The sequence below is a fragment of the Hemiscyllium ocellatum genome, chromosome 4 (assembly GCF_020745735.1).
Source record: "Hemiscyllium ocellatum isolate sHemOce1 chromosome 4, sHemOce1.pat.X.cur, whole genome shotgun sequence".
Lineage (NCBI taxonomy): Eukaryota > Metazoa > Chordata > Chondrichthyes > Orectolobiformes > Hemiscylliidae > Hemiscyllium > Hemiscyllium ocellatum.
Genome location: NC_083404.1, coordinates 41,587,259 through 41,609,794, shown reverse-complemented (window position 1 = coordinate 41,609,794; position 22,536 = coordinate 41,587,259). Strand labels below are relative to the sequence as shown.

The 22,536-nt window shown below is 39.3% G+C and overlaps 1 protein-coding gene across 6 annotated transcripts in view; it reads right to left on the bottom strand.

Annotated features, from left to right (window-relative positions):
* The window catches only part of col14a1a (collagen, type XIV, alpha 1a), a 218,433-nt gene extending 203,772 nt beyond the window's left edge, over positions 1-14,661 (bottom strand). For all 6 annotated transcript variants that reach the window (XM_060823020.1, XM_060823021.1, XM_060823022.1 and 3 more), the window contains exons 1-3: positions 14,553-14,661; positions 9,711-9,839; positions 1,843-1,959 (exon numbers count right to left, since the gene is read on the bottom strand). In XM_060823020.1, the coding sequence (XP_060679003.1) occupies positions 1,843-1,959; positions 9,711-9,801 (208 nt within the window). In that variant the 5' untranslated portion in view covers positions 9,802-9,839; positions 14,553-14,661. The remainder of the gene's footprint in view (positions 1-1,842; positions 1,960-9,710; positions 9,840-14,552) is intronic.
* Positions 14,662-22,536: the final 7,875 nt, after the last annotated feature.

The window sequence follows — 22,536 nt, the reverse complement described above, 5'->3', positions numbered from 1 at the left end:
ATCAGCAAGAATATGGAAAATGCAACGTAATGTGGATAAACATGAGGCTATCTACTTTGGTAGGTGAAACAAAGGTACAGAGTTTTCTCAAATGGTAGGGATTTAGGAAGTATTGATGTCAACAGGGACCAAGGTATCCTCATTCACAAAAGCTAGCATGCAAGTGAACTAAGCAATTTGAAAGGCAAATGTTATGTAGTCTTTATTACAAGAGGATTTGAGTGCTGGAGCAAAGATGTCTTACTTCAGCTATATAGAACAGTGGTGAAACTGCATCTGAAGGATAGTATGCAGTTCTGGTCCCTTTGCCTGAGGGAGAATACAGTTTTCATGGAGGGAATATAATAGAGGATCACCAGACTAATTCTTTGGGTTATGGCACTGTTCTATGAGGAGACATTGTAAAGACTGCGTTTGTACTCTCTAGAATTTAGAAGAATGAGAAGTGATCTCATAGAAACTTCAAAATTGTTAAAGGGTTAGGACGCAGAAGCATAGAAAGGGGGATGTTGCTCCAAGCTGTGGGGCTCAAAACCAGATGACACAGTATCAGAATAAAAGCTGAGACATTTAAGACTGAGATGAAGAGGAACTTCTTTAGACAGCGAAGAATCTATGGAATTCTTTACCTCATAGGGCGGTGAAGTTTAGTCATGAAGATTTCTAATTACTAATGACATCAAGGGATAAGAGGATAATATGGTAATATAGCATCATAGTAGATGATCAGCCATAATTTAGAATGTCACAGTAAGTACAAAGTGTTAAATAGCACAATCTGCTCCCATGTTCTTAGTCATTTGATCTTATGTCACTTCTCCTGATGGTGTAGACTATTTTATTTACAGTTCACATTAACTCTACAATAAATTCATCATCAAGATGAGCTGGATACATGCATTTAGGGGGAATCTAGATATAAGCCAAAAAGGAATGTTTTGATAGGGCGAACTGAAATAAGGTGGGAGAAGACCTGTGTGAAAAATATAAAATAGCACTGGCTAGATATGCTGAATGGGGATGCTGTGAAAATCTATGTCATTCCAAATATTAATCACTATCATAGCAGCAGACTTTTTAGTCTTTGGAATCATCTTACAATATCACTGCTTAGGAAGTAATCCAATACCAGCACTTCTTGTCTTGACGGAAGGAAGCTATTATTTAAAAAGTGAAAGCCAAAGTTGTTTTGTCAATATTCAGTTGATGGTAGGCTTTCCCAGACATAGACAACTCTGGGTTGCCTCTCGGTTCACTCCCAACACCTATCCCTGACTTCCCACACCAATTGCAGTTCATAAGTGCTGCCCAGCAAATGTTGCATTTATGAAAAGGCTTGAAGTATAATTTCAGCCTAACTCTCCAGGCAGGAACCAGGAATGGCTGGAAAGATAGTTTGATAGCTTTTATCCAATATTGTCATCAAGCCAGACTAAACTGATATGCGGTTTTCAAACAGCAGTGCACCCAATTTCCTGGTGAGCAGATTGGGTTAAAATTACTCCACAGGGTCCATGTTGTTTTTAAAAAATCTTGGATGATTTTTCCCTGAACATTAAAGGATTTAGCTCAGACTTTCCTACCCATGCCCTTTTCAAATAAAACCTGCCTATATATTTTTTTAGAAAGCAAATGTCACAGTAATGTATAAACATGGTATGACCCCTTTGAACCATGTATAAATACAGGATTGAATGATATGAGAAGTAATATTCAAGTAATGTCATTTTTAAACACATTTCATTTTAAACAAGGCATGGGCGGAAATCCACCAAACCAAATGAAAGCAAAGTTTGGATAAAGTCGCAATATGTTCGGAAATTCAAAATAAAAAATTCTTACCTACAACTGGTGTCACGGTTAATCTGTATTCCTGAAATCTCCCCCTAGGAGGTTTCCACGTAATCTTAACACTGTCCTGAGACACTATAGTAAACTTTAACCGTGTTGGAGAGGCAACTACAAGATGTACAAAAAGAAGAAAAATTAATTAAACATTTGAAACAGACATCATCATTATATCAGAACATGAAGGGCAATAAATTCGAAGACAAGTCAACAAAGCAGGCAGTCAGTCATTCATTAAAATGAATACTTACACATTCTCAACTACAAATATCTACCAGGGTTCTAAACTACATGTAGTGTTTGAGTGCTTGTAAATCCTATGAAAAAAACTGAAATGTTCAAATCCACTCACAATGCTCACAGTAATGACAATTTTGATCAACTCATTAAGTGCAAAATTATTTAATTATTCATATTGTAGTGTAGAACCCTGGTCCCAAACACACTACAAAGAACTGTATTAGTTTGAACGAGAAACTACTTTCCAAGCACATTATCCCCATGAATAGTTTCTACATTGATCTACACAGTGGAAGACAAAGACAAAGCAAGGTGTGCATGTGTGGTGCCAGAATGCATAAAGACACTATGCATTTCCCCGCCACCAAACATAGAATCCAAAAGAATTGTCCAATTTTTCAAGTATTTCATCTTCTTTGATGGAAGGCGAGGGAATTCTAACCCAAACTTCCACTGCTCCTTCCATTTTTGTTTTAAAGACTTGCCCATTGGACAAGGCAGCAGGAACAAGTTTATTTTCCATCACCACAAACCCAAACAATTCAATTAGTTGAACTCCAGTGGCCAAATTCAGGGGTCATAACTAGGCAGAGACATTGTGCAAATCCAAATGCATTAGAATAGGGAATGTTTACAGCCCCAAATGCCTGGCAGTTTGCGTGCTTTCCAGCTATGACCCTTGATCTTGTTAAAAAAAACTAAAGTCAACAAACAATGCAAGACATCAAGTATCCATACCCTGATATAAAAATTAATGGTTTTGTGCCAAAATACAACTATGCTTAACTAGATATGTTATTGATAGCTACCAATCATAAACAAAATTAGTTTTGGTACAGTTGTTAGTATGTCATCCATAAGATGATCTTTAATGAGATTTTTTTATTAGGCAACAGATGAATTACCATAGACTCAAAGTGGATTTTTTTTTGTACAGTTTGCACTGCAATTCAAAATACTCAAGGCTGACATGTTGTGTTCTGTCTTCCACAGCTTTGTGGTATGCTAATATTCAGTCATACAAGCCGAGAATTGCCACAGTACTCTAAACATGCCAAGACTACTCTATAAAGAAACGTCAGGACAATGATTTCAGTTAACTCATGGAAATTCTCATAAATCGGGTCATAGAGACACACAGCATAAAAACAGACTCTTCGGCCCAACTTGCCCATGCTGACAGATATCCTAAATTAATCTAATCCCACTTGCTAGCATTTGGCCCACATTCCTCTAAACCATTTCTATTCATATGCCCATCCAGATGCCTTTCCAATGTTTTCATTGTGCCAGCCTCCACCACTTTGTCTGGCAGCTCATTCTATACAAGCACCCCATTTGCATGAAAAAGTTGCCTCTTAGGTCCCTTTAAAATCTTTCCCCTCTTACCTTAAACCTATGCCCTCTAGTTCTGGACTCACCCACCCTGGGAAAAAGAACTTGTCTATTTACCCTAATCAACGTGACATGCAAACAACACTAAAGCCTCCACACTCTTCTTCAGAAAGCTGGGACGTAAGAACACAATGTGTACTAACTAAATAAATATATTTCTTGTATCATATTTGATATGACGGATCCTCAATGGATTATAACTACAATTAGTAGCTTGATTTTCATAAAATTCTCATCCTTTTCTCAAACCCCTTCTGGTCTCATCCCTCCCTGGCCCATGACCTTGAGATTTCTGTACTCAATCTGGCCTTTTGCACATCCCTGAACTTAACTGCTCCACCAATGGTGGGCATTGCTTCAGCTCCCCTGCGCCCTTCTGAAATTTCTTCTCTAAACCATGTTCATTCTCTATTTCTTTTCTTTCATCTCGTTCAGTCCTTAAAATCTAACACTTTGGTTGAGCTTTGGTTGGCCAACTTAAAGTTGCTAGGTAAAAACAAGGACTGCAGATGTTGGAAATCAGAGTCTAGATTAGAGTGGTGCTAGAAGAGCATAGCAGGTCAGGCAGCATCCAAGGAGCAGTCAAATCGACCTTTCGGGCAAAAGCCCTTCATCAGGAATAGAGCAACTTAAAGTTGCATCACATGTATCCATGCCTAATTTTGCTTTCTCCTTCCTGGGAAAGCCCTTGCAGGTTCTATTATTTTAATAATTCAAACAAATATATGTCATTATTGTTCACTGTCTGGACATTAAGCTGGTGGAAATCTTTCATAGAACTCATCCAATTTTTAACCAATTGAGGGATTGTCGTATCATTGTGTCCTAATAAAAATGCACCTTTAGTACAGTAACAGTTATTAGCTTGTCAGCTCTAATATTAGAAAGTCATTGATTTAACTTCCAAGCCTCCCCATCTTATTTCTTTCACTCGAAAATTACAGGACACCGATTTCTCAAGATGTTCCCTCGACATGAATTACTGCTCCAAACTGTGCATGCCAAGATTCCCAATACTTAATTGTACAAAGTGATAAAAATTAGGACATGCCTAGTTTACATTTATAATGTCATACAACATGGAAGCAGACAGTTCAGTCCAACCAGTTCACACTGACCATGTTCCCAAACCTAATCTAGTCCCACCAGTCTGCGCTTCACCCATATCCCTCCAAACCTTTCCTATTCATGAACTTATCCAAACAGCTTTTAAACACTAACTCTGCCTGCATCCATCACTTTCTCTGGTTGTTCATTTCATACACGAACCACGCTATAAAAAAGAAGTTGCCCTTCATGTCCTTTTTAAAACCTTTTCCTCTCACCTTAAAAACATGCCCCTTGGTTTTTGAACTCCCTCGGCCTAGGGAAAAGACCCTTGTCATTCACCTTATCCATGCTCCTCATAACCTCGATAAAGTCACCCCTCAACCTCCAATGTTCCAATAAAAGAAGTCCTAGTCTTTCTACTCTACTTTTATATCTCAAACCCTCCATTCTTGCCAACCTGGTAACTCTTTTCTGAGCCCTCTACTAGCTTAATAATATCAATCCCATAACAGGGTGACCACAACTGACAACCCCTGTCAACACTAGGGGAAATGTGTAAGGACTAGTGGCCCAGGCTTTAAGAATTTGATTCATTGAGTGAAGTTAGTATCTTAGTTTATTAAACAAATAACTTCCAAGTTATTTTCTTAACTAGTAAAGATTATCTATCAATAATCTCCAGGCTTCCACACTGTACTTTTAAAAATAAGTATAAGGAATTCCATATAGAAGAGATTCATTTTAGTGCAGAGAAGCATTTTGGCACAAAGCGGTTTGTTTCCTGCCAAGAGCCCAGTGGACAACGAGTGCCAACACAGACAAAAACAAGACAAAAAAATGATTGTTATGTGATTACCAACCTGAATATGGCACCTTTTTTCTCTGTTGAACTTTATTATCCATGCAGCAAAAATCTTGCTCCCTCCCCCATTAAAAATTACGAGCCAACCCAAATTTGGGTTGAAACTTGGGTGTCAAAAATGGCCAATAAAAATGATTCATTTAAAAAGAAATGTACAACTATAAAGTATGGGTCTGCGAAATACCCAGCTGAGATGTCCACAGCTTTATTAACATGCTGAACTAGAAACAAAAAAATGCCCCAAGACTATTGAAGGTTTGACAGATAAATGGTTTCTTTTGAAAGAAAAATAATTATGTAGGTATGCAGTCCTACAGCTCTGTCAAGGGGGCCATCTTTATTAATCTGACACTAAGGTTGGTTTCCTACAATTAACTTTCCAAGGCCCATACTTGTGCTTACTGTTTGCATTTGTTGCAAATACTTTGAAAAAAGTATCTGAATCTAAGAAGTCTAATGTGTACACAAAACAGGATCTATTTTATGTAAAGCTGCAAGTGTTTAGATGTTGAAAATGCTGATCTGTTGTAAGCAGATGCAAGAAACAGACATGTGACCTTGTATGATACAGAATTAATTAATTGCACAATACAGATCTACTTAAATCTTCAAAGTAAACGTACATTTTCAATGACAGCCTGTGCAAACATTACTTTATGCTGGGAAATTGGTACTTTTGTAGCTGCAAGGTCATGAAAGCAATACATTTACTGGTTGAATCATGTTCTTTCTGTTTTCTACAAGACTTCAGACTAGTCCCAAGGTGCAGTGTCATGGCATTTAATTAGAATCACCGAACCAAAACACTGAATGGCAGACATTTGGAAGTTTGCAATTTAATGTGCCCAGCTGTTTTGACTACAGATTTCAACCTGAATGAGGGAGTTCTTGGCTGTCAACTTACAAGGTTATCAGTTAAGTTCCTAGTGCAATGCCATGGCTGTCATAATGAAGGAAGTTTAATATCAATGGTGATGTGAAACAGCTGAAAGAATTTAATTCATTTGAAGATCATCACAATTTCCTGTTAATTTGCCACAGGAAATTTTCCTGTTAATTTTCCTGTTAATTTTCCTGTTAATGTGGGTAATTTGCACTGTTACCCACATTTAAAAACGTGTTGGAAAAGGTGGAACATGGGGGGAAAAAAGCGACACCAACAAGCATTTACTGGCTTGACAGGAAAGGTGGCATTTTCAAAAGTTGCTGCATTTCTATTTTATTGTTCTTTTAATTCATTCATGGGATGTGGATGTCACTGGCTAGTTCAACATTTATTGTCCATTCCTATTGTCCTCGAAATGACCATGGTGAGCTGCCTTCTTAAACCACTGCAAACACTTGAACTATTTGGTAAAGCCTTAATTATTCATTTTGAATTGATATTCTCTTAAACAACTCTTTGTCTTTGTAACAACCGCCAACACTTCATTTATATTTTGAAGCAAATACTTTCTGGGTTATGAATGCACATTGGTTCTAAGCATTTTACTGATGTGATCATAATCATACAAAGTGAGCTCTTCTTCTACTTAGCAAAATCACCTAAATATACGGCTAACCGCTTCCAAGTAATTATCATCCTATAAATTCGGTGAGCTCACTTGGCTGAACAACAATGCAGAGTGATGCCAACAGAGTGGATGTAATTCCTTTACCAGCTGAGGTTATCTTGAAGGAATCTCCTTTCCAACCAAACCCCTCGCCTGAGGCATGGTGACCTTCAAGTTAAACCACCACATCTCTCTCTAATGAGGGAGCAGCTTTATGGTCTGGTAGCAGCCCTATGGTGACTTTACCTGTACTCTATGAATTGTCCATTTTAAGAACTTTGTGAAGGGTGTTCAGTACATCATTCGACATTTTAAGAACTTTGTGAAGGAATTTTGAAGCTCTTCTTAAATTGCAAAAGAAACTGACTGTATATTTAATTCACCGTGTTACCGTGTAATTAAACCATACAAATGATAAAATTTGGACTGTAACAAAAATCTCCCAATCCAAAAAATCCAATACTGTACATTTTATTAAAGCGGCTGACTTTGTATCAATTCCTTCCTTTTGAGCTAGTATTTTCAAACCATTAGATCTCCAAAATAATTACTTTGCTTTAATGCCTTATAATCAAGTAGAGTTTATATTGGTCTGAGATTCAGGGAATGCATTTATATTAAGGACAAACATTCTTGAAGAGAACATGATGTCAGATATTTCCCTTGCAAAAACTAAAGATCAATAAAATATGAAGAACTAAGAGGAGTCCAGATGAGCACCTGACAAGCAAATTGCAGTGATTTAAAAGGGTAGGACACATTAAGTGAAAATGGCCAGAATGTAATGAAATTCTTATGGTAATTTAATCAATTTAAAGTAATATGCAAACAAAGCAAAGGTAATGGGAGGAAAAACTTTTCCACACTGCAAGTAGTTAGGATATGGATTTCAATGCCTGGAAATATACTGGCGGCCGGTTCCATTGAGGTAGTCAAGTGAGCATTGGATGATTATTTGGATAGAAATGATGTGCTGGGATATGAGGAAAAGGCAAGAAATTGGCACTAGGTAATAGAACCAGTGCAGGCACAATGTGCTGAATGACTGGAGCACTGCCATGACCTTCCGAACAGTTTTCTGAATCTAATTTTGCCAAAACACAGTCAGAATTATAATAAGCTCAATTTTAAACTTTAATAATTGTGCATTAGTCCCTAGTACTTAAGAGAAGTTTTTAGGTCATGGAGAATGAGCAGGCGAATGGGAATTGAATAGCTCTTTCAAAGATCAAGCACAAGGACAATAGCCTCTTTCTGTTTCCATCTACGATGATTCCATAAAGTGCACTAGCAAGGTTACTGTCCGTAACACCAAATGATGCTTCCTTGCACACCACTGTGCATCACCCGTGTTACAGGAAATTAAAATGCTGCCATTGCCGGGCACGGGTAATGGATTAGTAGAGAACAAATGAGAAAACTTTCATCAGCATCAGACCATGCTGATTCATGTTTCCAATAACTGTGCTTCCCAAGGGCAATACTTAGAACATAGTGGCAACCACTACATGGTGTCGCTATATCCTCCAGAGAAGGTTCTCATTTTAGAAATCTCAAGGAGACAAGTAAACTCTCCGAAAACTGCAGCCTCGGTGCCCTCAAATCAGTCAAAAATTTAAGAGGCCTGCCATTAGGAGGAGAGATGTAAAATAAAATGCAATATGTTATGAGCCAACAGGTGATCTTAAAGCCTTATGTTGTCCCCATTGTTCATCTATCCATAATGATCATATTGCAAGTGAATTGCACTAACCATCAACAGTTGAAGTCCCTACCACATTGCAATCCTATTTTCAACATGTGTAATTGATTTACAGCTGATAAGTATAACTATTAGTAACCTTTAAACAATTAAGCTTAACCAATCAATTGATACAACTATGGAATGTTACTTTGTTACTGTGCTTACGGAATTACAGCTCTATTTCCACCAGTAATGGTTGCACATCTTTATTAAGATATTAAGAATCTAACCAGAACTACACCAACCTGAAGCAGATTCACATTGCAAATTGGAACATAATCAATTGGTGCAACAGTAGGTCATATAGTTCATTCAAGGCTGCGACACTCACCAATAGAATCATGACTGACTTTCTACCTCAACTGCACTCCACAGAAGCAGCTAAATTCAATTCAAAGGCAAGATCAAACCTGACCCTTTCATTCCAGTTAGATCAGAACCTAACTGTAGTCTTACATTACAAGTTGTGCTGAAGCAAAGGAAAAGCCTGTGTCTACAAGTGCAAGTGTAAATGGAGTTCAAGGCCTATTAAGTGCTGAGAGTCAGGTATGAGGCAGGCTTAAATGGCAGGTGCTGCAAATCCTTGTGATATCCTGACCCAAAACAAATGTGACACAAGATTGTGTAAAACTCTTCCGCAAAATTAATATTGAATGTAGTACCTTACATACAAGAATGAAAACACATCTTGGAAATGAAACATGCACTTACTCCAGCTTTACAGGAAAAAAATGAAATGATTACCTATTATTCCAATCAGACAACGAGTTAATCATGCTGTGCATATTGGAAATAGTCACAAAAAGGGTTAATTACAACTTTTACATAGTTAATATATTAATGCATATTTCAATAATTATTTCACATGTTCTGTTTCAATTAACTAATGAATGACTAATCAAAATTAACATGTACAATAGTATTATAAAAGATTGCAAGATCACAAACCAATTAATTTGTCCCCATCTGCACATCAAAGGGATTTCTTAAACATTTATTTTATCTTGTCAACAATTACCTTGACCCTGTGCCTTGCTGATGAAATGAGCTGTCACTGCTACAATGGCCAGGAGCAGACAGGTCCCTATTCTGTGTCCAAGGACCAACATATTTAAATCTTGCTTGTGGCCGGGTTTACTCAGCAATCCTGTAAAATTAACAAAGAAGCAGTATTTCTCAGGAAAAGATCACAACTAGCTTAAAATTAAAGCACATTCCTTTCAATTGGTTAAGATCAGCACATTATCACATTTGAGAGATTGGCCACCAAATTGGAAAAATCGAAAGTTAGTATCATTCCATCATCAGTAATTTAAGTCCTGCCAATATGCAACATTTTTGTATGCCAACTTTCGTCATGAAGTAAACCATTTTACTGTACTCTCACATACTGAAGTCTGACTTGTGGATGGATTCATTGTGACTTGAGCTCCTCCCCTGGTTGTTATGGGAACTTCAGTTGTGACTCCGCATGTCAATTATATACAAAGATATAACAATAACAGCTTGCATTTATCTGGCAGCATTTTAATCAAATAATATTCCATACTGAGTAATATAAGGAGATATTAGCAGAGGTAGTCAAAAGCTTGATCAAAGAATTAGGTTATAAATAGTAGTTTAAAGGAGAGAGTTTAAGGAGTTTTTATGGGAGGGCCTAGGCAGCTGAAGGCATAGCCACCAAATGATGGAGCCATTAACTTTAGGGATGCACAAGATGCCACAAGTAAAGGAGCATAGAGGCAATCGCCTGATGGTATGATCAGTATTAATGCAGAGACCCAGGGTTCAAATCTTGCCATGGCAGATGGTGGCATTTGAATTCAATAAAAGTCTGGAATTAAGAGTCTAACAATGATCATGGAACTTTATCAATTGTAGGAAAAACCCAACTAGTTTCACTAATGTCCTTTAGGGAAAGAAACTGTTGTCCTTACCTGTTCTGACCTACATGTGACTCCAGATCACTTCTCTGCCATTTCCTGCTGTCCCATTATTATTTCTATAGCCTCATTCTCTTAGCAACCGATGTTCACTTTTGTCCCTTGCCTTCTTCTCACCTAGTTAAAGAAGCTCTTGCTATCCATTTTTATAGTATGTGTTGGTTTATTCTCATAGCTTATTTTCTGGTCATCTTTTGTTAGCATTTAAAACTTTCCAAACTCGATGGTTTACCACTAATCTTGGCCAAATTGTGTTTGTTTTTTCATTTTGATATTATCCTTCAACTTTCTTAATTAACCATGGTCTGTCTATCCACTCTAGAACTCTTCTTCACTCGGATTCATCTTTACTGGGAGTCATTAACTATTTCCTTACTCTTCTGTCATTGTTCCTCAACCATCTTTACTATTAAACTCCTTTCACAGTCCACCCCAGTCAACTTTGCCCTCACTCCTCTGTAATTACCCTTATTTTAATTTAGCACAATTGTTTCCAACCCATGTTTCTCACTCTCAAGTTGAATGCTAAATTCTGCAAAATTATGGTCACTGTTCCCTATAGGATCTTTTACTCTGAGATAATTTATTAAACCAACCTAATTACAGATTACCTGATTAAATATTGCTTGATTCCCTGATCAGATCCACAATATGTTATTCTAGAAAACTGTCTCAAACACAGAGTGAAATCTTCCTCATATCTAGATTTTCTCAATCTACGTGAAGATTAAAGTCACCCATGAATAATGCATTGCCTTTTTTAAAAGTGCCTGCATTATAACTCAATTCATTCTCTGTTCTACAGATCAGATACTGTTACGCAGTCTATAGACTACTTCTCCCAGTATCCTCTTCTTGTTATTTCTTACCTCCACCAATATGGATTCTCTATCGTCTGATCCAATATCAGTTCTTGCTATTAACTTATTATATGTCCACCAACAAAGCTACTCCTCCATCTTCTTTTCTGCCCGTCCTTCAAGAAAGTCACATGTCCTTCAATATTTAGTTCCCAATTTCATCTCCTTGGAACCCATGTCTTCATATTGGCTAAAGTTTGTGCCCTTTAACCCCTAACTTAACTGTTAATTCATTTGTTCTGATTGGCAAGTGCACTTAAGTTAAAAAAAAATAATTTTGTCTTTTATCTATATTTTTCCCCTTGAACCTTGTGTGATTTAATGATAAATTTTGATCGTTTGCACTCTTTGGAGGCATCCTGTCTACATTAAAAGATGTCCTAGATACTGTAAATGCAAGTTGCTTTTAAGTATAACTTTAAAACTAAGTTTACCCCAAACAGTCTTTTTCAAACAAATAAAAAGATCAAAAGTTAACTGAAAGGTGACATGAATTGTAACAAAAGCCTACTTAATCTCCTGAGTCTGGAGAACAAGCACAGGTAAATTACAAAGGAAACTGAAATTTCATCTTTGCTACCCCCAAGATCATAAAAACAAAATTCTGAAAAAAAGCAACCCCTACATCCAAACCCATGCTAAATAAAACCTGCTGTGATGTTTCATGGTTGGAGTGGTTCACCTAGTTCATATCCTAATCCTTGTAACTTGATCCAGAGTGATTTACCTATAGTGCTTTTTCAGATTTACGTGACATGGATCAAACTTATTTTGTTATATGCCCTGTACACACCGATGTTATAGGAAACCATTTTTTTCTCAGGATTTAAGATCGTGATCCAGACATCTCCAAAAGTGGTCAGTACAAAAACTGACCTGTTTCCAGCTTCTCAAATTGTGTATGAATACTACATTTAAAAAGGCAATTCTCAACAAGCAGCGTCACAGGGCAAAGTTCAATTGGGAATCCTTCAAGAAGCAGGGTATTCAGTAATCATTTTAGAAAATGCTGCACATGGAAACACCGGTCATTGTCTGTTTTTGTCACTCACTGATTTTGGGCAGTACCGACTGAACTAGCATTTATTGCACCATCCTGAATTGGAACTGAGAATTGGCAGTGGGCTGCTTTGTTAAAACTGCAGCAGTCCATGTGGTGCAGCTACACCCACAGTGTTGTTAGGATGGGTGTTCCAGAATTTTGACCCAGTAACAGTGAAGGAATGATGATTAGATTTCCAAACCCTGGAAATCACTCCCTATCAATACTGCAGGTCCAACTGCAGCTTATTGACTGTGGCTGTTCAAAGATGCAGCTCAACAGCAACTTCTCAAAGGTAGCTAGGGATGGGCAATACATGCCAGACCAGCCAGTGACACCCACATCCATGAAGGACTAACAAAATAGCAGGATAGTGTGTGGCCTGGAGGGGAACCTACAGGTTATGAGTCCATGTATCTGCTGCTCTTGTCCTTTTAGATAGCATAGGTCATTGGCTTCAAAGGTACTTTCTGAGGAACCTTGAGTGTTGCATTGCATCTTGTAGGTATGAGCATCAGTGGTGCAATGAGTGAATATTGAAGGTAGTGGATGGGGTGCCATTCAGTTGGGTTGCCTTGTCCTGATTGGTCTTGAGCTGTGTGTTGTTGGACTGCACTCATCTGTGTATGTGGCGAGTATTCCATCACACTACCGACTTGAAACTTGTAGATGGTGAAAAGGAGGAAATTTACTCATCATAGAAATCCTAGCCACATTTCTATATGGCTAGTCCAGTTCAGTTTAATGGTAACCCCCAGGATATTGATAGCAGAGGATTCAGCGCTGGTTATATCATTGAATGTGAAGAGATAGTTAGACTCTCTCTCGTTGGAAATGATCGTTGTCTGACACAATGCTGCTTTCCACTTATTAGCCCAAACCTGAATGTTGTCCTGCCCTTTCTGCATATGAACACAGACCGCTTTGTGAGGAGTCACGGATGGTGCTGAATATTGGTGAACATCCCCAGTCCTGACCATCCGAGCTGAGGATGGCTGGGCAGTTTTCCCGATCCTTCCCCAGTAGTGGACACTGCTAACCCTCCAACTCAAACTGAAATCAACCGGGTTCAAAAACCCACAGGATGCTGTTGCCAACAGGTGGCGTGAAGCTAAACAATATCAGTTCACCCAGTCACACAGCAACTTGCAACAATTGCAACTGGGCACCCTCTAATGAAACCGGGGCACCCTGTGTGTGAGTGAACTCCCTGCGGCGGGATAAGAGCCACGTTGTGTCTGGGACTTAGTCCACGCTTCGCAAACTCGGTCCAATTCATCCGCCTCTGAGCGCGATTCCCGTGAGATTTAATGCACCGGAAGCATGTGATGATTTCTTTCTGTAATTTTGAAACCCGCACTCCCCAGAGAAGTGTTTTGAAAATAAAAACAAGGGTAACACGGGAGGCAAAAATAAAAGGTACACACGCGAGTACTTGTCTGTTGTTCGTTCAATTTGGGAGTTCAAAGGCACAATGAGCGAAATAATTACAAGGGGCCGCCGCCGCTTTTGATCGCTGGGGCAGGGAGATTGGGGAGAAACTTTCATTGCAATGTTTAAACTCTACCAGCAGACGCGAGCGACAGGAGAGGGAGCAAGTCAGGGCATAATCTGTAGATCGAACTCTCCCTCAGAGGGCAGGTATCCAGGGTAACACAAAAACATGTCTTAGAGCCAAACAGATGCGTGTCCAAAAAGTAACAGCTGGCCCCAGAATACCTTCCCGGAGAAAATGTTATTAAAACCCCTTCAATAATTGTCCACATCTTTGCTTTAAGTGTTCATTGATATTAGGACAGTTGAGCACAGCGAACACCATCTTCAGATTTACAGATGTCTACAAGATTTACTGTAGATTTACTGGAAGAGGGCTTGATCAAAGGCAAACCTCCAAACTTATAAAGATCTTAATTTACTTTTGAGTAGGCGTTTCCCCTTATCAATCCCGATACGACTTTGTCATTAAACATAAATAGAAATGGTTATCTCGTTAAATAATTAGGAGAATTCCTTACCTTTGAGAGACAGAAAGCATTAATATAAGAGTCGATTGCTTTATTCTTATACAAAACAAAACTTTCCCCTCACCAGAGGTGACAGCTCCCTCACTTTCCCAGTGTATGGGACTGCGAGACCTGTTCAATCTGATGCTATCTCCTTCTCACTCCACAAGCGCAAAACTCAGTACCCAGCCCCCAGCTCCCCTGGTACACCCCCACCCAGTCCCAGCCAATGAAAGACTCGACAAACACACCCCAAAAAAACCTGATTGACAGATTCTTTTGAGAGGGAGACAAAGACAAAGGTGGATGAGGGTGAAAACCAGGACACAATCTCACGTTTTCAAGGAATCAGGAGTAATAACATACTGAGGCAAGGAATGTGTCTGGCCACAAACACCAGCCATAAAACTCTTTTAGGTACGCTATTTCTCAACGGCTGTGATCCAATTTGTTAAAACAGGAGAATGATTGGGACCACTCACTGTAGAAGTATAATGCTCAAACTAGTTCTTTTAGCAATCTGGAAAGTAATTTTGACTTTCTTTGACACCAGCACTAAAAGACAGGCATATACCCATAGCATATAGAGATAAATAATTCTTCAAGAAATATGACTTTCCCAAATACCTATTCCATGGATCACACAGAACTTTACTTTTAGTGTAACAAACCAAAATCAATAGTGACTAAACAATATTGAGTAGATAAATAATGCACTAATCTACTGAAAAGATAGCTCCAATTTATCACTCACCACAATTGAAAAGCCCTGCCACATTTATATGTGCACTGCAGCTACATAGCCTTCTAATAAAGTCCCACATTTTCTCCAGCAATTCTGCAGGATTTCTTCTCCTGCTCCACCAAGAGGCATCTTACGGTATCTTTTCACAGATCTCTTCACTCAATCCTCAATGTATAATCAAGCTGACGTCTAATAGCAAGGCAACTTCTGGTGACTCCTAGATCTTTAAATCAACACAGGTCCCATCTCACCAAACAGGGAAACAGTTCTCACCAGCATTCTGCCCTGTGCTAGTGGTAAACAGTATAGTGCTTTTTCTGCTGCTGAACACTAACAACGTTTGATCTTCCTTGTCACGTCTCTCTGATTGACTGACACTGAGGTTGTAGCCAGCATGACCAGTGTCCAGTCTTTTGAGTGTGTAAAGGAGATTTGTGTTTCTGTGAGTTTCAACCTGGTCCATTATCCCAGTGGCAACTGAATCACATTAGCCTGCCTGTGGACAGACTCCAGTAGGATTTGCAACCTCAGCGCAGGACATTCTGTCTTATCCTAAATTAAAAGAAACAGTTTAAAATTAACCATCTTATGAAGACCTGCATTTGTAACAATAGCACCTTCAAACTAGTAAACCATCTCCATGTCTGTTCCAAACAAAACTGGACACTGATTTTCATAAAGGGATATTAGGATAGGTAACCAAACAATTGGTCAAAAGGAAAGCTTCAAAGAGGTTTGTAAAATAAGGATAGGGGGAGAGAGAGATTTACAGAGGGAATTCCATAAATTCAGCACGGGCAGTTTAATGCCTGACCACTAATTATGAAATGGTGAAAATCAGAATGTTCAAAAGACCAGAATGGAGGACAGACAGCATGGAGCATAGGGAGGAGACATGGCTATGAACAGAATTGAAAACAAAGATGAAAAATTTAAATTTGAGTTCAAAAGAATTAACATAGTCATTTTGATTGATGAGTGTGTGCTTTGAAAATAGATAGGACCTTTGAGGCTCTATGAGAGATTAGTCTGCTGGAGGAGTTTAAAAACTCACTTCCAGAGTTGGTAAGAATTCACGTGAAGCAACAGAAAGTTCAGGAAGTGAGAATGGCAGCAGAATTAGCAGATGAATATATGTTGGTGCCTAAGACAAGCTTCTGGCCAGACTTTTGTCCTGTAAGGGATAGAAGTTGGGAGAAGGGGAGATCCTACACTCCGAAACCAAGAGTAGAGAGCACTGATAAGAACTTACCACAGGATAAAAAAGAAGCCCAAGAGGGTGGAAAGGAAGTGAAAGGCCTCAGGTGTTTTCACTGTAATGGAGTAAGACACAGAAAATTACAGTGCCAGTGGTTTCAGAAGGGCACTGTGAAAAGGTGTTTTCACTACCAGAAGGTGGGACAAGTAAAGACACAGTGCTGGTTGTTAAAGAAAGGTACTGTGAGAAAAGATGTAGTAAAAGAAGCTAAGCCAGTGGCATTAGTAAAGGTAGTAAAGGAGACCCCAAGAAGAGCCAAGGAACTAAGTAGAGTGGCTGGGTATCTCTACAAAGAATTTACCGCTGTGGGTAAAGTTTATTCAGAAAGAACAGGGAGAGAAGGACAAGAAATTATAATTTTGAGAGATACAGGATCTAACCAGTCTCTGAGAGTAAGGGAAGAGTGAACATGCACTCTTTCAGATCTGTTCCCTGAGATTGTGATAACTTGTGGGATAGCTGGACAGAAATTTAGCGTTCCCCTATGTATGATCAGGTTGGAGTGCCAACTCAAGACTGGGGAAGTTACAGTGGGAGTGATTGACAGAGTGTCAGTTCCAGGAATTCAGTTTGTTCTTAGGAATGATTTGGCAGGATCCAAGGTGGAAGTAACACCCTTGTTGTGGAGAAGCCCAAGAAAGGTCAAGAAACTGAGGAATTAAAACAGAAATATCCTTGTATCTTCCCAGACTGTGAGCTAACCAGATCCCACTATCATAAGTCACAGCACGAAGTGAAAAGTAAAGAGAAAGATGAAGGTGCTGAGGTTAGTTGGCAGACACCCTGTTTGATGTAATGGTGCAGGAAAAACCTGAACAGGCAGAGCGTCAGACAGAAGTGTTTAGTCCTGAAAGGCTAAGGGACTTGCAATAGCAAGACAAGACAACAGAAGATATATATGTGGATGCGTACTCCAAAAAGGAGGCAGAGAATATTCCAGAGGGTTATTATCTGAAAGATAGAATCCTAGGACAGAAATGGAGACCACGGCAGGTTAGTGCAGAGGAGAAATGGGCGGAAGTGCACCAGATTGTGTTGCTGGTAGCATAAAGACAGGAAGTGTTACGGGTAGCACACGAACTACCTGTAGGAGGTCACCTAGGGTTATGAACCTATTGACCTGGAATGCACAAAGATATGGTTAACCTTTGCCGAATGTGTCATACATGCAAAAATGGTAAATAAATCACAGGTGGTAATAAAACCAGCACCTTTGTTGCCAATTCCCACATTTGAAGAATCTTTCTCGCAGGTTATAATTGAATGCATAGGTACCCTCCCAAGAACTAAAAGTGGGAACCAGTACTTCTTAACCATAATGGATGTATCTACCAGATTTCAGGAGGCAATTCCATTATGGAGTCTCAAGGCAAAAAAGGTAGTAAAGGAGTTAGTAGCTTTCTTTACATGATATGGGCCACCCAGAGAGATTCAGTCAGACCAAGGGTCAAATTTTACCACTCAGCTGTTGAAGGAGGTTATGGATAGCTTAGGTATACAGCACTTTAGATCTAGTGCAAATCATCCTGAATCCCAGGGAGCTTTAGAAAGGTGGCATCAGACCTTGAAGACCATATTGAGACCATACTGTCAGGATTACCCAAATGATTGGGTTAAAGGTATCCATTCATATTATTTGCCATTAGAGATGCCCCAAATGAATCTACTCAGTTCACTCCCTTCGAGTTAATATTTGGGCCTGAAGTGAGAGGTCCTTTGAAATTAATTAAAGAAAATTGACAGGACCAAAGTTGGAGATCTCACATTTAGATTATGTATCAAAGGTGAGGGAGAGACTAAATCAAATAGGTGAATTAGCTAAACAGCATAAGCTAAACAGCGCCGAAAGAGGACACACTGTAGAATGAAACAGGTGGCAGATAAAAGCTCTGAGACTCATATGTTTTCCCAAGGGGATGACATATTAGTACTGTTAACAGTGATACCAGAGATCCCTTCAAAGCCAGGCTTAGTAGTCCCTATCAACTTGAGAAAACGTTGAGTCAGGTGAACTATCTACTAAAGATGCCAAACGGAAAAAAAAGGTATCGGGTATGTCATGTGAACATGTTGAAACCGTATTATAATAGAGAGAAAGAACTGGAGAAACAGGTGTTAGTTACTGCCCAACAGAATGAGGAATCAAATCTAGATGATGTTGATTTTGATGTGCCTCAAAATAGATTTAAAGATGAAGAAGTCCTTGAGGAGTGGGGTAGGTTAGTAAGCTATCTGTCTCAGGAGCATAGAACGCAGTTGAAAGATTTGTTACTGCAGCATGAGGACATGTGTAAGAATCAGATAGGGAGGACTAATGTTATTGAACATGAAGTAGGTGTAGGGAATACTGCTCCAATAAAACACATCCCTATTGGCTTAATCCTTTCAAAGTCAGACAGGTCCAAATGGAGGTGGAGACCATGCTCGACGAGGGCATCATTGAACTAAGCCAGAGCGAGTGGAGTTCACCGATCATATTAGTTCCCAAATTAGACAGGAGTCCACGATTCTGAGTGGGTTATTGGAAGGTCAACACCATTATAAAATCGGATTCATATCCAATTCCTAGATTGGAGGACTGTATCATGAAAGTTGGACCAGCCAGTTACATCACCAAGTTGGACTTAATACATTGTTAGTAGCAGATACCTTTATCAGAGACAGCAAAAGAAATTTCTGCATTTGTAACCCAAAATGGGCTATATCAATTTAAAGTGATGCCCTTTGGAATGAAGAATGCACCTGAACATTCCAAAGATTCATGAACAGCTTTGTGGTTGGGTTAACAAAGCTGCACAGTCTATATGGTCGACATGGTGATCTTTCGTAAGTCCTGGAAAGATCTTATGGTACAGTGGGCAGAGCTCTTTGAATGACTATAAGAAGCGAAACTTGTGATAAACTTAAATAAAACCAAATTCATGAAAGCAGAGGTGACATCCTAGGGACATAACATCAGACATGGAAGTTTGACCCCATGGAACGCAAAGACAAAGACTATCGAAGAATTTCCACAACCAACCTTGAAGAAAGAGGTGCTTCAATTCTTAGGACTCAGTGGATTCTATCAGAAGTTTGTTCCTAACTTCAGCTGTGTAGTGGCACCGTTAACCGACTTGCTGAAGAAGAACACAAAGTTTCAGTGGACAGACGAGGCAGGAGGCATTCAACCATTTGAAATCAGTATTAATCACCAAAACCAGTTTTAGCTACACCAAACTTTTCAAAACCTTTTAAAATTGCCCTTGATGCTAGTGACATAGGAGTTGGAGCTGAGGATGATTCCTCATCAGGAAGATGAGGATGCGTTTGAAATGCCAGTTGGAGACAGTGAGGTCTGCAGATGCTGGAGACCAGAGTTGAGAGTGTGTTGCTGGAAAAGTCTAGCAGGTCAGGCAGCATCTGAGGAGCAGGAAAATTGACATTTTGGGCTGGAGCCCTTCATCAGGAATGGACTTGCCAGTTGGTTACTTTTCAAAGAAGTTCAACATCCACCAAAGGAAATACTCCACGATCAAAAAAGAACTATTGAGTTTGTTACTGGTCTTACAACATTTTAATGTGTGTGTCACAAATAATCTGTCAGAGATGGTGGTGTACACAGATCACAATCGTCTTACATTCTAAGAACACTTTAAAGGTAAGAATATGAGACTGTTTCATTGGAGTCTTATGTTACAGACTTTTAATTTAAAAATCGTACATGTACAGGTTTTTGGGAAGAAGGTGAACTTAGATTAAAGTTATTTGTATGGCAGAGTAATGTGTTTAAAGAATAGAAAAAAAAGTGAAGCCATCTTTTCATTATGATGGTTCATTTTTTCTTAAGGGGAGAGGTGTTAGGAAGGTATAGAAGTGTACCGTACCTTTAAGAAAGTTAAAAGCTAGCAGAACTACCTGACAGCACCAAGTATTCTGAACAAGATACAATGTAACCTTTGGTCCAGCAGCTAGGGTAGCTGGTTGCCTGGAGACAAAAACAAATTCAAACAAGGCCAATCAGTTTAAATTATACCCCCAAAAATACCAAACTCCAATCATGTTTGAATTTAATATATTGACATTATTGAAAACCATTGACACCATCCGATGCTTTGAGGGTATAAGACCTGGAAAACGTAAACAGTTGATAGGAGAATTGACAAATCACCAAAATCTGCAGACTGCCCAGAAAATTAGACATCTTAAAGGTACATTTATCTATCAACCACCTGTGAAAGAGAAATCCTAAGAAGAAGAAAATCTACAGAGGAAGACACAAAGGGAAGATTCAATAGCTTCCTGGTTTTGAAATTTGAATTTTAGTAAATCTTAATCAGGGTTTTATCGGACTAGTATTGTAGAAGGGGAAAGTAAAAGATAGGTTAGAGAAAGGAGTTGTAAATAGTTGTTAATTAATTATTCTCTGTTAGACATTAAGAAATAAAGTTGTGACTTTTTACTTTAAATAGTTCCTGGCCTCTCGAGTTTTCACAGATTACTGCACGGAGTAAATCATTTCAGTTTTGCTGGTTTAAATTAGCAGGTGGGATTCATCCCATGTTGTAACACCCGGGATTAGTTGAGCGATCAGGTCGACTCCTGTTAATAATACAGTATTTTGAACTGAAGCATGAATTTCAACCCCTCAAAATTAGTGTCCATGTAGATTAGATTAGATTACTTACAGTGTGGAAACAGGCCCTTTGGTCCAACAAGTCCACACCGACCCGCCGAAGCGCAACCCACCCATACCCCTACATTTACCCCTTACCCAACACTATGGGCAATTTAGCATGGCCAATTCACCTGACCCGCACATCTTTGGACTGTGGGAGGAAACCGGAGCACCCGAAGGAAACCCACGCAGACACGGGGAGAACGTGCAAACTCCACACAGTCAGTCGCCTGAGTCGGGAATTGAACCCGGGTCTCAGGTGCTGTGAGGCAGCAGTGCTAACCACTGTGCCACCATGCCGCCCACTATGTAATAGTCGTCACTATAAATTGAACCTTTAAAAATAGTCTAAAAAATTAAACTTTTACATGAGTAGATATGGTGTATTGAACTCTATATTCAAACATTCAATGTTTTGGCCTCAAACGTGTTCAGTGGTAGAAAATTCCACAGACATACCAATCTCCTAAATGACCTACCCTGTATCCTTAAGGTGCCTGGTCATCAGGAACATCGTTCCTGTATTGCCTAATCCAGTTAGAATTTTATAGGTTTCTATGTTATTCCACCTAACTGCACATCTTTGGAATGTGGGAGGAAACCAGCCATCAAGCGGCACCCGCTCAGCAATAACCTGTTCAGTGATGCCTGTTTGGGTTCCATCAGAGCCACTGCGCTCCTGACCTCATTACAGCCTTAGTTCAAACATGGACAAAAGAGCTGAATTGCAGGGGTGAGGTGAGAGTGACAGCCCATGACATCAAGGCCACAATCGACAGAGTGTGGCATTAAAGAGCCTCAGCAAAACTGGTATCAATGGGTATCAAGGGGAAAGTTCTCTACTGGTCGGAGTCATACTTGACACAAAGGAAGACGCTTATGGTTGTTGGAGGTCTATCATCTCAGCTTCAGGACATCTCTGCAGGGGTTCCTAAGGGTAGTGTCACAGGCCCAACCATCTTCATCTGCTTTATCAATGACTTTCCTGCCATTACATGGTCATAAATGGGGATGTTGGCTGATGATTGCACAATGTCCAGTACTGTTCACGACTCCTCAGATACTGAAGAAGTCCACGTTCAAATCCAAAAAGATGAGTCGCAGGTAGTGAAGAAGGCATTTGGTATGCTTTCCTTTATTGGTCAGAGTATTGAGTACAGGAGTTGGGAGGTCATGTTGCGGCCGTACCTGACATTGGTTTGGCCACTGTTGGAATATTGTGTGCAATTCTGGTCTCCTTCCTATCGGAAATATGTTGTGAAACTTGAAAGGGTTCAGAAAAGATTTACAAGGATGTTGCCAGGTTTGGAGGATCTGAGCTACAGGGAGAGGCTGA